Source organism: Cryptomeria japonica, chromosome 1 (assembly GCF_030272615.1).
Source record: "Cryptomeria japonica chromosome 1, Sugi_1.0, whole genome shotgun sequence".
In the NCBI taxonomy this organism is placed as follows: domain Eukaryota; kingdom Viridiplantae; phylum Streptophyta; class Pinopsida; order Cupressales; family Cupressaceae; genus Cryptomeria; species Cryptomeria japonica.
The window spans coordinates 419,670,926-419,688,282 of record NC_081405.1 but is presented as its reverse complement, the minus strand read 5'-3'; the positions used below and the strand labels follow the sequence as shown (position 1 = coordinate 419,688,282).

General features: G+C 36.4%; 1 protein-coding gene across 2 annotated transcripts in view; it reads right to left on the bottom strand.

Moving 5' to 3' along the window:
- The window catches only part of LOC131065353 (uncharacterized), a 127,074-nt gene that overhangs the window by 26,422 nt on the left and 83,295 nt on the right, over positions 1–17,357 (bottom strand). For both annotated transcript variants that reach the window (XR_009111406.2, XM_057999847.2), the window contains exons 8-9: positions 5,877–5,990; positions 5,606–5,733 (exon numbers count right to left, since the gene is read on the bottom strand). Coding sequence is in view for 1 of the 2 variants with exons in the window: in XM_057999847.2 (XP_057855830.2) it covers positions 5,606–5,733; positions 5,877–5,990 (242 nt within the window). In the remaining variant the exon portion in view is untranslated. The remainder of the gene's footprint in view (positions 1–5,605; positions 5,734–5,876; positions 5,991–17,357) is intronic.

Below are 17,357 nucleotides of genomic sequence, written 5' to 3'. Positions count from 1 at the left end.
TGTACCTGCAATATCCTGCATCACCAAACCACACATGCATACATATATATAATATAGAAAACACGGCAAACACACCGATGAAAGAGAATCGCGACGTTCCCTATCTCACCGAAATGAGTGAAGGAAAATCGTCCCCTTGCATCCAATACACTCGCAAACACACAACATATAATTCCACATTGCATAATTAAAGTAAAATGTCAGTACATAGCAATAATACATAAAATGCCATAAATCACAAGTACTGAAATACTGCAAATAAATTATACATCTCATCTCTAAATAAAGCATAATGTCATAAAAATCTGAATAATATGTCATGGTAATGTATCCACTGAAAAACAACCAATAATAAAATATGAGTCTAATGAGTTCAACTAGTAGGGGTACTACACATATTGCTATCGAATGCTTTCTAACTTCACTATGCTAGCAAATACATTTGTTTTAGTCTCTTTCATTTTACATAGGAATTATACATTTAGTTCTATACACAAATTATTTACTTCAAAATTTTGTAAGACGCATGTAAAACATGTATGCCCTATCCCATAGCAATATCCTAGACATTTCTATGGGATTACCTATTTAATTTAAAATTAGAAAAACTTGATTTGCCACTATCAGCTATGTCAACCCAATCAAGAGTATTGGGTTGTGATAGCTAGGACCATGGTGGCAAATACCCACGTCCCTATTATCCTTCTTCAAAAGAAAAAGTTTAAAACCATCCCTGATCACCCTCTTCACTTCACTTTTTGGCATGTTCACACCAAGAAAAAACTAGAAGTGTCAAATGGCTTTTCACAAATGTTTTGCAGCTCCCATAGTTCAAAAAATAGCATGTAATATTAGGTAAATGACATGTTTTAGGGTTTTTAGAGTTGAAAAGTCAAAAAAAAGCAACCGATTAATATGCCACGTCATGAACGGAATAAAGCAAATTTTGGAAGTGTTTGGTGGAATCATTTTGATGTGAACAATACCAAATCCTAAACAATTTCACTGTTGTTTCTGCATTGATTCCCATTTTGAGACATTTGTACTCAAATTCGGTAACTTAGGATTTTTTAGTAGTAAAACTAAAAATTACTAATTAATATTAATAAAAACCAGTTTATACAGCTTATAGAAGGCACACTTTTAAAACCTTACCTACAATTTTTAGAGTTGTCAAACGTTTGTAGAAAGTGCAACTATAGCAGACATGCTTGTACCCCATTTTTTGCTTTTTATTAAAACTTACAAAATTTATAAGAATAAACACCTGCCTTTTATTGTGCTAGGCACACTTTCAGCAGCTACCTGCATTTCTTAAAATTCAAAAGGTTACATGAAATGTGATTTCCCTTTAACAAGGGTGAAATGATAATTTGATGTTGTTTTAAACAAAGGAGAGGAATACTCCTTATATAGAAAATTACAAGAGGATCTTTCCATAATGGAAACCATCACACGAAAAGAGACATTCTAAAAGAAACCAAACATGAAAAGAGAAGGATCCTAAACTAACTAACTAAATGACCAATATAGAAATATTACATAATTACTTTAATACCCTCCCTTAATGGTCATTCTACTAACTACCCTACAGAAGACTTGACATTATCTGCAGGTCATTTGGCCATGAATGCATGGAAGGCTGCCCGCTTCTCAAAACACTCTGCGACATGAGTATGCTGCTGAGACCCTCCCTGGTACTGTAGAACTTCTAGATATGACCATGTTTACCATAATCTTTCTACCACAATCCTTGCAACTCGATGTTGGGTAACAAAGCTATCCCTCCCATTATCCAGAGACACCAAGATCAGCTTCTCAAAAAACTTCGATTTTTGTTGACAAAAATTCAACAAAAATTGAAACCACGATTTTCTGGAAAAATCGGCAAACCCTCCATCATAATTTTTTTGGGAAAAAATCAGAAAACCCACCACCACCATGATTTTTTATGGGAAAAAAAATCAAAAAACCCACCACTATGACTTTTCATGGAAAAAATGAAAAAAAACCCAAAAAACAGTAACACCCCTTCATTATTTTTTGTGGAAAAAATCAGAAAACCCTCCATTAGAGAAAGAACCCATGATTTTTGTGTGAAAAAAATCGTGCAAAAAACGAACAAAGAAACCACAATTTTGAAGAGAAAATCGTGCAAAACCCTCTATGATTTTTTGTGGAGAAAAATCAGAAAACCCATCCACGATTTTTGAGGAGAAAATCCTACAAAACCCCCAGTCTGTTCAAAAACTTTACTCACAGCCATCACGAATAGTAAACAAAAATAAAAACTCTTTGATTTTTGTGGAAAAAAACAAGCAAAACCCTTCCATGATTTTTTGTGGAAAAAATCAGAATACCCACAAATTTTATTACTAAAAAATTCGCCAAAAAGAACCTAAGCTCTAATACCATGAAATGATAATTCGATGTTGTTTTAAACAAAGGAGAGGAATACTCCTTATATAGAAAATTATAAGAGGATCTTTCCTTAATGGAAACGATCGAGAATAGAAACACAAAAGGAGACATTCTAAAAAGAAACTAAACATGAAAGGAGAAAGATCCTAAACTAACTAAATGAATAACTCTTATAGAAATATTACATAATTACTTTAATTAACTGCACCTTTTTAAAATTGCCAAAGTCCTTTGTTTTTTCTTGTCCTTTATTGATCACTCCTTTATAACATTCTATAGTAGGTTGTCGCTGACCATTCTTTTTATTTTGCATTTAATTTTTAATTTTTGATAATTGATTCTTATTTTTTGTTCTTTTATTAATTTTTAAAACAATAAAAATTATTAATAATTATTTTCCCCCACTAATGAGGATGAAAGAGTTAATTCCCCAAATCTTAGAGTGGGATTACAATGGAGTCCCCCCAATGGCTGGTCAAATTTGAAGTTCAATGGAGCCTCAAAAGGAAATCCTAGATGTTGGGATTAAGATGAATAATGAGAGATGAGAGAGGGTATATGATTGAAGCAACTTCGAAGAAACTCAAAGAAAAGACAAATAATGAGGTTGAATCCCAAGCCTTCATCCTAGGCTTGCAATTATGGATCCTATATGGTAGCACCAAAGTTGAAATCGACGACAATTCCAAGGTGATAGTCAATGCAATCAAAAAGAGAAAATCAACAACATTCTTCAAAACGTCTTGCCCCTTCCAAACTCTTTGGAGAATTACACCATCAAACACGTATACAAGGAGATCAAAGAAGAGGTCAATATCCTAGCAAACTCTTCAATGGAAATTAATGAAGAATGTCATATTTATTATTAATACCCCAATCCATGGCCAAGACTTAAGCATAAGATGAATAGCTCATTGAGACAATTGAAAGCCAACGTGTTAGGCAAAATACCACTGATCAATTTTAATTAAAGATAATCATTATCGGTAGTGTCATGTAGATTTTGAAGGTGGCAATTTAACATTCCATAAAATGAAGACATTGAGACCAATGCCAAGTTAGGGAAAATCTACAAGTTTGGATTATGGCCAATCCATAGGACAAAAGAAATTATTACTAAGTGTTGTGAATTATTATTGAAATCAAGAGGCTCCTTTGTTGAAGCATACAAACCCTTCATTAGGAATGGGTTGCATTTGTATATGGCTCAATGGGTTATACAGGAAGAATCAGTGGTCTCCAATCATCACTACCAAGTTAATGACGATATATCCTCAATGTTTATTGTTGTTCTACTAGATCTTGGAGAGGCAAAAGGGGTGATCAAGAAGATGACCAGCTATTTGATGAGGAGTCAATTTCTAGGAGGATTGGACGATGTAATTCTGGTCGCAATTAATGGTTCTGGAATGCCACCGCTGAATGGGACTTTCCTAGTAAACAATGGTGTGGGACAATGGAGGTCATTCATCATCATTGGACTTCCACAGAATGACACAAGCACCAAAAGCTCGATCTTTCTTAAACGAGCAATGGGGTTGGTCATCACAAAAGGTATTTCATGGTTCAACACTCATGTCTAATAGCTCCAACAATAAGGTGGAAATGTAATACCCTGCAATGATCTACTCTGTGTCACAGTTTGTTTAACAAGGGTTCTTATTATATTCATTGTAAATGTGACCTAGGTTGAGAGAACGGAAAATTTAGAATAGGTGTTTTATTTGTTTTCCTCTAAATAGTATAGATATCTAGGCCTTTTGAAACTCCCCATAACTGATGTAAAAAGTCATGTAATTTTGGTTTATATTATAATGTAAAGCGCACAATCCCATGATCATCATTTACCCATCAAAAAAATATCTTTTTATTAAAAAAAACTATTTAAAATTAAAATCAACTAACAATAATAAAATAAATTATTAATTAAAAATCAATATTATTAACAATAATAAAATAAATTATTAATCGTGGAAAAGGCCCAAAGAGCTATGGGAAGAGAGAATTTGCTTGTTTTGCGAGATGGGTGCAATTGAGACTGAATGGCACTTTCTCAGTGAGTGCACGGCTTATGATGATATTCGTGCTCAGTACGAATTCATCTTGAAAAGTGACAACATGCATCGTTTATTTGGCGAAGATAGGATCAATCAGACTGCTAGTTTTCTGGTCAAGATTCATAGCAGGAGATCTGACATGGAAAAGATTATAAATGATTTCCTGGTCCCATAGACCGATCGGTCTCATGGACGTTAGTAAAATCATTCATTCATTCATTCAATCAAAAATAAATATTATTAACAATAATTTTAATTTGGCCAAGCAAATGTGATCTCTCCACTGTGTCATCCAGATCTCCCACAGTCACTGGTTGTGGAGAATCTTTGTTAAACGAAGAAAATCTTGAAAATTGAAAATTTCCAACCTAGGTCTGAGACAAAATGGACTGAAGTAAAGAGGAAGAAGACAACTCCATGAAAACCAGCACACCAAATGACTTTAAGATCATCAAAGAAAAGGAAAGCTTAAAATATCTGTAATTCTGATGCACGCCATTTGGGTCTTGCGAGGTCTGATATTTTTGGTTTCAATATATATGGGAGTGGACCCCTTGTCCACAACTTACCAAAAAAAAAACCCATAGTTTTAGTTAAAATTAATAACTAATAAGTAATAATCAATAATAAACTATCAATTATTAATTAATAATTAAAGTTAAAATTACCAAACAAATTACAAACAATTGGCAATTCAACATTTTTGGGGATTTTAACAGAATTTGGTTTGGCGGAAAAACAACTTTCACTGACTACAACACAAATTTGCCACAGAATTTGGTGATGACAAAGAAATTTCATATAACACGATAATCTTTTGGATTAGGTATAACATATCTACAACTAAAGAATTTTATAAAAAATTATGTATAACACAATAAACTTTTGGATTAGGTATAACATATCTACAACTAAAGAATTTTATAAACAATTATGAATAACACAAAGTAGACTACCACACTCTTTTATAATTTGATTACAAGTGTACAAAGTTTAAAAAACTAGTCTTAATCTCTTTCTAGAATTGAGGACATTAGGGCCAGATAAACCCACAGGGATGTATATTGTTATGAATACTGCAGAAAAATACAGCAAAGTGTATAATGAAAGATGTCACTTGAAATTACCTTTCATCCTCATCTTCATCCACAACTCCTTCCTTCTTTTTTGGACCCACTCTTCCAGATCGTGCCCCAATGCTCTCTTGGATACTCTCATTAAGGGTTTCTTCTAAACTCTCAAGCTCCTCAGCAATCTTAAACAATCAAAGCACCACCTTACCATCAGTTTTAAAGCCTTGCCAAAACCAAAAATGTATTTAAAAGATATTTGTTTGTCCAAGCTTCTGCAAAATATGAAAAGCGCAAGACTTAACCAAGTTATTTCTGAAATACAAACCTGCTGTATGCGTATTTCATTCCGAGCAATTTGAGTCTGTTGACCTTGTGTTAAACCACCCTGTGCTATTTCCTTTGCTTGAATTGCATCAATTTCTTTCTTCAGATTGGCAACCTTTACAAACAGAAATTTCCAGCCACTCAGAATCTATCATATAAACGTGTTCATTCAAAATACACAATATGACTACACATGTTGCATCAATAGTCTTGGCAAATACTCCCTCCCTGTTACCATAAAAAAGCAACTGTAGCCACTTCAATTAAAAAAATCAAAGAAATTTAACATGCAACAAAATTCAAAAGGACAGGATGATATCATGTGCACATTCAGCAAGATATAAACATTATATCATGTGAGTACTATTAATCAAAATCCTAAGAAGAGTCATATAATTTCAAGCCTGTGCCTACAATGTTATTTTAATTTCTAAGCCTAGACCTCGAAAGGAGATCATCAAGTTGTCAGTAATGTGAAAACACTCCCACTTAGTGGCCAAGTACTCACAATTATGGCTCAGCTTATCAAGAAAAAAGTCAAATTCAAGAGAAGAAATAGCCGAGTCAAACATGAGACTTTCGGAAAAGTAAAGAATGCTCTACCAAATTTCCAAACTAGCTTATTTGATATCATAACTCCATATAGAGCATATACTAAATACATGAAAAAGCTGAATCCTTTGAAACAATTTTTCAACAAGAAATAAATTATATTAACATACACAAAGGGGCTAGAAAGTATAGCTATTACAATAGAAAAGTACTAGCGCAAAAAGGGGCCCTAGACCTAAAGCAAACATAATAAAGCAAAGAAAGCGGGGAAACTAAAAGCAAGCGAAAAGAAACCTAAAATAGTCACCCTGAAACAAGTACAATTATAAAAAGATGTCTGAGGGGAAAACATCAATAGAAGATGGAACCACAGCCATTAGAAGAGGAGCTGAGGTGTCAGGGAGCCCTAGAAGTAGTAGACTGCAAGGGAGAGAAATGTCTCAATCTACCCACTCTTGTGCATGAAACAATAGTATCAAAGCGGTGGTTAATACCTTCAGCATCTGTGACATGCTGAGAGAAGGAAAAAATCAGTCTGGTAGCTCTTGGATCTCCACGGAGGGATCTATCCCTGAAGGTGGTGAGCTTTTTGGTACTCAACACACTCTGCCTTGAACTCATAAACAATTACAAATGATGGATTCCCAAGAATGTGAGTTTATCACATATGTAATATTATGGTTACAGAACAAGGATACGAGAGAGTTGTCTCCTCTTAACTTTTGGCAGACCAAGGGTGTATACCTAAGGCCCTGTCTTCGACAATTTTTCAAAACCTAAAAAGATCTGCAGGTAATTTAAACCCTGTGTGTAGGATAAGCCCAATAACCTGTTAACCACACCATACAACTATTTTACCCCTTATATAGCACATCAGAACATTAAACAAAACATTAGGAAAGAAATCATGCAAAGCTTCACCATGATGACTATCCTTAAGATGTTCAGAGATCAAAGTACCAAATATATTTTCCATAAAGCAGTTGCAGAATTAGTTGACTATTAATTTAGATGGAAAGCAAAAGATTTGTCAGACCAAGGGTGTATCCCTAAGATTTTGTCTTCGACACATTTTCAAAACTTAAAGAGATCTGCATGCAATTTAAAACCGTGTGTGTAGGATAATGTAATGTCCCTTCCTTAGACAATTCAGTTGTCAGCAAGGGTTAGCCTATAATCAGGGTTCCCGTGGGCTAATGTGGTGGATAGGGAGCCCATTTGAAGGTTTGGTGACCTTCTGAGGAGTACTGGAGGAGTTTTGGGAGTTCGGGGGCAGTCCCCTATTTTTTACGAGGGTTCCTATTTTTTAGGAGACTGCCAGTTGACTGTTTGACCACCCGGATGACCAAGGAGCATAGCAGAGTAGCTTAGGAGTGTTTACCATCAACTCAAGATAGTCTCCTATTTTTTAGGGGAATCCCAATTTTTTAGGAGACTGCCAATCTCTCTGCTATATTTAGACATCACCCTTGGGCTGGTGGCATCACTCAGTTTTCAGTTCGAAGACCAGGTGGTGATTTCAGGAATAAAATGGGATATTGAAGTTATGACTTTAATGTTCTAAATAAATTAATAAAATAAACATCTAATAAAGTTACTTTATATTATTTTAATAAAGTAACCAATAAGTGGACCACCATGGAGCATGATGCCTAGGAGGGCTTAAATTAAGTTGTTTTAAAAACAACTTATTATTAAATAAGGGAGTCATAAGGGTTTCAATCTTGATGAGGAGATATAAGTTTATAAAATAAACTTACTTAAATAAAGTGAAAACCCTAAAAGGTATGATTAGGATTGGGAGTCAATAAAACAACATGAGGAGGCATCATTTCACTATTCCAGCATTCATTTTTACAGCAGCAAATGGGGTTTGAGCTCTGAGAAAGACTTTGGACAGCAGATCAAGACTTCTGGGAACGAAAACTCCCTAGAGATTGGAAGGTTGGACGAAAACCCAACTTTTCTTGGAGGATGAATTCATCATTGAGCAGAAAACAATGGATCAGTCATATTGAAGGGCAGTTTTAAGGAATCAGATTGGAGATCTGGGTTGCTTGCACACCAATTAATAGTATTTATCAGCAACTTCAGCTAGCCGACACCTCCTTGTGTTATTGCCAGTCAAATCTTTGCTGGACGTTTGGTTCTCAGAGCAGATCAGATCACAAAATCAGATTAGAACCAGTCATTACCAGCAGATCAGCAATTTCCAAATAAAAATGCCAAGTTGGAGCAGCAGTCGCACCACTAGGAGTTAGGGTTTGGCTTTCCAATAAGCAATTTGGGCACAAGTTTCAGATTCAGACATTCTGGAACAATTTGACACTGTTAGTCTTGTAATTCTTTGTGGTTCCATCAATAAAATTCCACCAAAGGACTAGCATGGATTTCGGGTATGATTGCATCTCAATTTGGTGTTTTCTAATTGTTAACCTGAATTTGTATGTTGCTGACTTAGTAGATCAGAACTCAGAAATTCATATCAGTCATCTACAATTCTTGTTTATGAGTTCAAAGCATTGTTTAATGGCATTTATTTCATGTTAAAACCCTCCACCATCAATTGGCATTGAAAACCCAAGCAAACCTTGCAAACAAACCTAAACAAACTCAATCAGCAAACTAAATATATTCAGAAAAATCAGAAAAATTTGGATCAGACCTTGGAGAGGATCTTTCAGTGGTATCAAAGCTGGTGATCTTGCTATCCTGTTAGGGTTTCAGCACTGTTGGTGTCTGTTTTATTACCTACCAAACATTAGATCCTCTCCTGAAAAATCACTACTGATTCCAAGGTCTATATGTGCGAACAAGCGACTTTAGTGGAATAGCTTCTTGGGTAGTGTATGCTGAAATTTTCAAGGGGGACTTATGTTTGACAAGTATTTTGAACTGCTGGACTTAGATGGATTTAGCAATTTAGGCTCTTCTTTTTTTTGGGGGGGGGAATTTTCTGGGATTTAGACTTTCAAAAGAAAGGGAAAAAGAGATAGGGTTTAGAAAGGCTAATCTAATCCTATGAATTTCGAAGATGGTATCAACTGGGTGCTTTCGAGAAACCAAACCTTGCTTCGCCGCACTAGGGACAACTACACAAGGCCGGTGCAATCTTCAATGGGTTGTGCTTATGATTGAGATGTTGGGATGCACAGGGGATGGGCTCAGACTAACTTTGCACGGTAGAATGGAAATCATCCATTTACCAAAAGTATGAGCGGAAGTACACCATCAATTGACACTTATCAAATCCTTCATTCAAATTAACAACAATGAAAGCAAATCTAAATTAATTCTAACTAAGTGTTGAGGCAATTGAAACAATGCAAATCATTCAAATAATAGAGATTACAAAGCAGCACACATGCAATATATTATCTGGAAATGACCTTAAGCAACAATACATCAAAAACCTCACACTCTCCAAATGAGAGGAGGTAGCCTTATATAGTTTTCAAGAATAAATGAACGGCCGAGATCAAACAGTGATCAAGGGCCCAGATTGAAAGCTATAAACCCTAATTAGGGTTTCCCAAAACTAACTACCCTTGACCAATTACATTTGGGACACTTGTCCTTCTTGCTAAATATGAACCATCAATGAAAATAGAAGGTTGTTGCATTGTGAAGTGTGCCCTTCTAGAAGCTTCTTGATAAGTCATGTTCATCGAACCTAGACATGCTGACTTGGAGCGATCTGATTGGTTGGAAAATGACGAGGCGCCACCTCAACGTGTTGGATGTCTTCCTTGAATTCTCCAATATGTGTCAAGAAATCATCTCAGTATGGAAATTTGATTCCTTCTTGTCGCCATTTGATTCTGCTTGGGAGCTTGTCTTTTTAATTCCTTCAGGAGATGAAATCCTTCAAGAAGTTGGAAGTTTATTTAACTTTCCCATATTTTCACCAAGTCTGAGAACTTTTCCTTCTTGATGCCTTGAGATTCTTTCAAGTGCCTCGAATTTGGAGAAGAAATCTCTTCGTGAAGTATTTCTCATACTTAGCCAAATTTTGTCCCTCTCTATGCTCAGACGAACCTTGCTCGTGGTCCCGTTTTCAATTCTGAAATTGGCTCGAAACTCCATTTGTGTTTTTTGTGATGATCCTACCTTCAGTTGCCAATTTATGTTGCGTGGGAGGAGGGTTAAAAAGCTCTAGGTAACCCCTTGCAAATATGAAATGATGGGATCAAGTTGTTCAGGCATTCGCTGTGATCATGTCCTTCTTCTCGATACCCTGACATGCCTTCAACATTTCCCATACTTAGCCAAATTTTGGCTATCTTCACGCCCGAATGAACCTTGCCTGTGAACTCCAACTGCGATCTCTACGATGATCCCACTTCTATTTCCTCCTGCAACCTGTAAAACCAAAGGAAAATAAGTTAGAAATCTATCTTGGATTAAAGAAAATCGAGGCTGCGAACGGCTAAGTGTTTGGAAAATTTCACTTCATTTTCATACTTAGCCATGAGAATGGGATTTTCACATGTAAATTCTCCAACCTTCAAGATAACTGTGATCACAATCCAACACCAAGTGTTATAACTCCGAAAATTTCTTATACTTAGCCAAAAAAATGATTTTCCTCCATTAGAAATTCGAACAAATTTACTAAAAATCATTTCTCAAACTCTGGAAAAACTCAAAAAATACATAAATCTGCATCATGAATTTAATTTCACCTTCAAAAATACTCAAAAATTCAGGAGAGATTCAATAATTCGTCCTTATACTAGTTGTCTTTCTCCAAAAATCTGTGAAACTTTTGTCAAAAAAGTTTATCCATCTTCCAGCAATATCCAAAACTTTCTCCAGATGAACTCCAAACTGAAAGTATTTTACTATGCTCTCCTTAATATTTTTGAACTTCTTGGTGTAGAAATGAAGTTTACAACGAAGTATTTGTAAATAAAGTTAAATCCTCAATCAGAAACCCTTAAAATCTTCCAAATCATGTTTCCAATTTTAACTTCATTCTTTTGGAAAGTGTTGTCATGTTTCCAAATTCAAAGAAAATATCTTCCAAAAGTTTCCAATTTGGCTATAAGTTCGAAATATTTATTAATCTTCCAATATTCTCTTTAAAAAAAACTTTCCATTTTGGATTTAAGTTCGAAATCCTTATCAATCTTCCAATATTCTCCTTTTGAAAACTTTCTATTTTGGATTTAAGTTCGAAATCTTGAAGGATTTTCATGACATCACTTTGTATTTTCGTTGATTCTATTTGACTTTTATGTGTAGGCGGACTTTTGGAGGCTTACCTTCATCTTCCTCAAACTTGGGCAGACTTTCCTTACCTCTCCAAGGCATGGCGGAGTTTGAGAAGGCTCTTCAACATCATACTTAGCATCTACTTCCTTGGGCGGAGTTTTGAAGGGTCCCTTCAACATGGAGGGCGGATTTTGAGCAAAGCTCAATCAAGGCGAATTTTTAGCTAAGGCATAGGGCGGACTTTGGAACACACCCCCTAGGCGGACTTCTAAGACATCTCCAACATGGGCGGACTTCTAGACCTTTGCATCATTTTGCTAGGGTAGGGCGAAGTTTTGATGGGTCTCCAACATAGGGCGAACTTTGGACTTCACCCCTTGGGTACCCCACACACATGGCGGACTTTAGAGTGTTGGCCATCCATCAAGGCGAAATTTTGGCTAAGGCATGGGGCGGACTTTGAAGGCCTCTCCTCATGGCTCTCTTTACCCTTGGCAGACTTTGGAGGTCTCTCCTACATGGCCTTGAAAACCTTGGGCGGACTTTAGCCTTTGCTCCTTCATGGCGAAATTTTGGCTAAGGCATGGGGCGGACTTTAGACATTGCTCCTTCATGGCCTCCATCAAGGTGTAAATTTGACTAAGGCATGGGGCGGACTTTGAAGTTAGCTCCCACATGACCTCTCTTCTTGGGCGGACTTTGGACAAGGCTTCTCCATCACTTGGCATGCTTGGGCAGACTTTAAAGAGTGCTCCCACCTTGGGCGGACTTTGAGGCGCTTTCCAAATGCTTGGGCGGACTTTGAAGAGTGCTCCCACATGCTTGGGCGGACTTTGAGGTGCTCTCCACATGCTTGGGCGGACTTTGAAGAGTGCTCCCACATGACCTCCCAACCCATGGCAGACTTTGAAGGTCTCTCAAGAGGGCGGACTATATATGAAATATAGCATCTTATACTTTAAGTTATATTTCATATATATTGTCAGAATGTTTGAGAGTGGTTTCGGGCCTCTAGGACTAATAATGCAAAATCTAGTTTTTGGAGGATTCTCCAATTTTCTAGACTTAGTCAAATTTCAGGATCAGGATGACACTTAGCCAAATTTCAGGGCATTTGAGGATCAAGATGATTTTTCGAGCTGATTATCCTTTGAAGGTGCCATGACCCCCTAAAATATAGGAACTTAGCTTTTTGGGTCAAAACTTGAAAATTTTGGATCGCGGTCGAAACAAGTCAGTGGTACAAGTGTAAACCCTAGGTTTGCATCCCGAAAAAGCAAAAAGTCTAAAATCTAGGGATTTAGCTTTTTTAGATCAAAACTTGGAATTTTCGAGTTCTGGTCGAAGCTGGTCAGTGGTGCAAGTGTAAACCCTAGGTTTGCATCCCGAAAAAGCAAAAAAGCCTAAAATCTAGGGATTTAGCTTTTTTAGATCAAAACTTGGAATTTTCGAGTTCCGGTCGAAGCAGGTCAGTGGTGCAAGTGTAAACCCTAGGTTCCCATTCGGAAAAGCAAAAAGCAGACATCCCTAAAAAATAGGGAAAACTTTCTAAAAATAGCCATACCGGGGATTGGGCTAAAAAGGCCAAAAACGAAACTTCCTAAAAAATAGGAAAAAGCAAAAAAGCAAACTTTCTAGAAATAGAAAGTTGTCCAAATTTGTCCAAATCAATTGCGATCTTCATCCTTTGGCCTCTCTAAGCACTCTGGTGGTGTTCGCATTTCGGAATCACATTACTTGCAAAAACTAACTTTCAATCGTCAGGCTTGAAATGCTCTGAACTGGACAAGGCTTGGTGAAACTGCAGCAAAAGGTCATAGGACACTAACAAAAACCCTAGAGAGCAAGAAAGAGAGGGTCCCCATTTGCAATGGGGCGATGTGTGAAAAAGGTCACAACAAGCACTGCATGTCAGATTTTGCAGTTGCATGTGCGTCGGATGTTATTGCATGTCAATTTGGTGAACCACACCATACAACTATTTTACCCCTTATATAGCACATCAGAACATTAAACAAAACATTAAAAAAGAAATCATGCAAAGCTTCACCATGATTACTATCCTTAAGATATTCAGAGATTAAAGTACCAAATATACTTTCCATAAAGCAGTTGCAGAATTGGTTGAGGATTAATTTAGATTGAACACAAAATATTTGGAAAGAATAATCAATTTCATGTTGAGAGCCTCTTATCCCACTGGATAAAACAAATAGCAAAGGTGTGAAGGAAATCCATAGATCTATAGAATTTTTATCTTATTTATTTGATTTGCATCATGCTTCAATAGATCTCAGAGACAATGTATGAATATTATATTCAGAAAAGCTACAGTTTACATTAACATAATCATAGACAATGAGACAGTAACACAGATATGAAGCTTAAGACCAAAACTCAGCCAAAATGTACAGTATACCAGTATAGAAAGCTTATACCATTCACGTCAGGGTAGTTTTCCACCTGGGTATACACAATAAGGTGAATGCCTAACCATAATTCAATATATGATCAACATGTTGACCCAGGGCTTGTGACTGTTATCCCACCGCACAATTTACTACTTCTAGAGAAATCACCCCTACTGAGCAGACTCAGCTTTACATCACAAACCTGAAAACTTTATTATGACCTAAAACTACACAGTTCAGCACTAGAATTCCAGAACAAAGGAAAAGGATTCAGATGCAAGGTAGAGAGCTACACTACATAGCAAAGGGAACAATGCTCACCCAGTGGGTGATTACCAACTGTTCCATACCATTTACATCACATATCTATAAGCCAAAACCCACCCAAAAAGCAAGGCCCACAACACCAAGGAAGCTCAATATATGCCTCACTAATAGGAATAAAGTGGGGCACACGTGACACCAAAGCAACACAAATACCACAGATTACTAATTTCATATTATTAACAAACCGCGCTGTGTTCCTGAATATTCTCACCTGATACTGCAGTTCACTAATAGTTACCTGGATGTGATACATGCCGCCAACAATGACCCTCAAATGATGTGCCACTTCCCCCTAGTCAGAGATAGGAACATGGAAAGCATTAACAGCCAACAACTTCAAGCATTGGAGCATCTCTCCTTGATTTGCGTTTTAGTGAATTAGTTCCCTCCTAAAATTTTTAGAGATGCTCATTTAAGTTTTAGTACTTAATGAGATACTTGTAGAGAAGAAGTTGTGATGGACTTTACCCCTTCTTATGTGTCCCAAGCCATATACTCAACTGCAATGCTTCCTCTACCTCTCAGTGGTGACCTAGGAAAAGAAGCCATCTTCTCTTTTCTGTTTACTGTCTCTCTCAAGATGACTAAGCCACAATACATTTGAAGGTCTCCATTGTTGATTATATTTATAGAATCCCTTTTCATTTGTCAGTTCAATTGCCCCATCAGAATAAATCCAACAATCCCAAACATCCAAGTCACTGCCCAAGACTGAGGCTGCACCATTCCACCTTTCCCTTTTCCTTCCTCAATACTCCTGACTGATCAAATGTAATGTCCCTTTTTACAGGTTCTCTTGTAGTGCAGCTGGTGCTGACTTATAGGATTTATGTCAGCCAATTCAGAGGAGTATTCCAATGTCGCCACTTTGTATTTACTGGAGTTGTGTGACACTTTCTAGAGGGATTTCAAACAATTTGTCTGTACTTACTATTCATAAGAAGTGTCAATCTAGTCACCGAACTCATCAGTTGGCAAAGTTATTATTTTTGGAGAGTCGGTGATTGATTTTCATTTGAGATATATTGGCAAAATAAGGTGTTTTGAGATTTCATTTTAAATAACATTAAAGTTCTAAAACGTTATTTAATTTTATAAAGTGACTTTATATTGGCACCTAAACTGTTACTTTAATTTATCTGATAAAGTGCTTTCTAGATGGCTGCCAAATTAGGGAGGCATAAGCTGAATTTAAAATTAAATTAAAAGTGCAACGCCCTAATTAGGGCGCTGGCCTTGGGGGAGCTTATTTAAAGGCATTTCAAAGATCATTTGCATATGTTGAAGATTATTATTTCTCTGAGAAAACCCTGCATGGTTCTAGAGATTTGGACTTCAGCCTTCCTGAGGACGAAATCCCTCTTGAATAAAACTAACTATGGTAGCGAAAGATCTGCATTGGCTAGTAGGTATTTCACAGTGCATTCAAAGAAAATTTTTGGGATTCAGATTATCAGGCTTGTAGATTCCAGCTAAAAGGTAAAGAATGTTTAATATTTCCATTGCAAATTGTTGGGTGATAGATTCTTACCTAATACTTGGCAAGTTAATAAGATGGGCATAAAAGACAAATATTCAAGTTAAAGGAATTTGTATCTATGCTAAAAGACAACAATAGTTGAATCACGTTGCATGGACACGGATACGGATACAAATAAGACACGGATATGGATACAATACGAATAAGATACTGGATATGGATACAGCCATTTTTTAAGATCCCCAATATGGATATGGCTGGATACGCCATTCATTAAAAAACATACACATATAATTAACACAATTTTCTAGGTTATTCAAGGAGATTTTCATTACTTCAAAAGCAATAGAGACACATAATTGTTACATAAATTATGATAAGTTGATTTAAAATTTTACAATATCTAAAAATAGTAGAGTTGCATGGGAAGATAACCCAAAAAATGGGTCACTGAAATAGAAGAACATTTCATTTGTCTTTCTCCTTTGCTGTAGGTTTTGTTTATACCAAAAAAAAAATTAAATGCATGAATGAAGTTTTTTAAAATTAAATTCAGAAAGATTTACATCAAATTTTAGAAAAACCAAATCACATAGTATCCAGCATGGTTGGAAATCAAGGTCTCTTGGGCATGCATGGGTACAGTATTCGAAGTGTCTCCAAGCTATATTGGATATATATCCGTTTCGGATAAGGGGATATGTGTGCTCAGGGAGGGACAAAGAAGTTTCCGGCTACTCTGCTTCAAAAAGTATTGTTATTTCATGATTTGATTTTGGAGGGCTTAAGACAAATTATCAGAAGTGAAGGCTTTAGAAAAGACAAGTCAGATAAACCAGCTTCTTCCAAATTTTTTGCCAGCCGTATTAGTATTTGAAGGAGGTGCTAGAAACAAAGATTGAATAGACAAGCTCATAAAAGATCAAAAACTCTTAAAAAGACACAGGCTATAAAGGCATTCCTTTGAGTGGAATCACATCATACTAAGCAGAACATTGAAAAAGTCATTAAGAATTGTACCTAAAGGGTGACGTGGCTCTGAAAGGGATTCAGCGTACAAGGTAAAAAGGGGCGGCCATCATCTTGTTTAGATGTGGCCACTACAGGGGTTGACTCAGCAAACTATAGCCACTCTTAGCATATTTACCTTAAATCGTGACCATCTAGGGGATGGTACAACAGAATATCTGCATTCTAGCTATAACTAATAACCTGAAGCTCATTCCAGCTTGGACGTGTTTCCCTCTAAACTTGGCATGAAACTTTCTCATTGTATGGGACGTCGATAAAACCTGTTGCTCATAGATTTAAGAGGAATCACTTCACGAATGGGGGTTGTCTTGCTAGCCACCAGGAACTGAAGATTGTTGCAAATGTGTGGTGAGAGTGTATGACTTTGGAAGAAACTTGGGATTCAATAGCTACTCATTGTAAGACTGAGTTTCATACTCAAAACGCTTGTATACAATCTACAATTAACAAGTTTGCTGCTCAT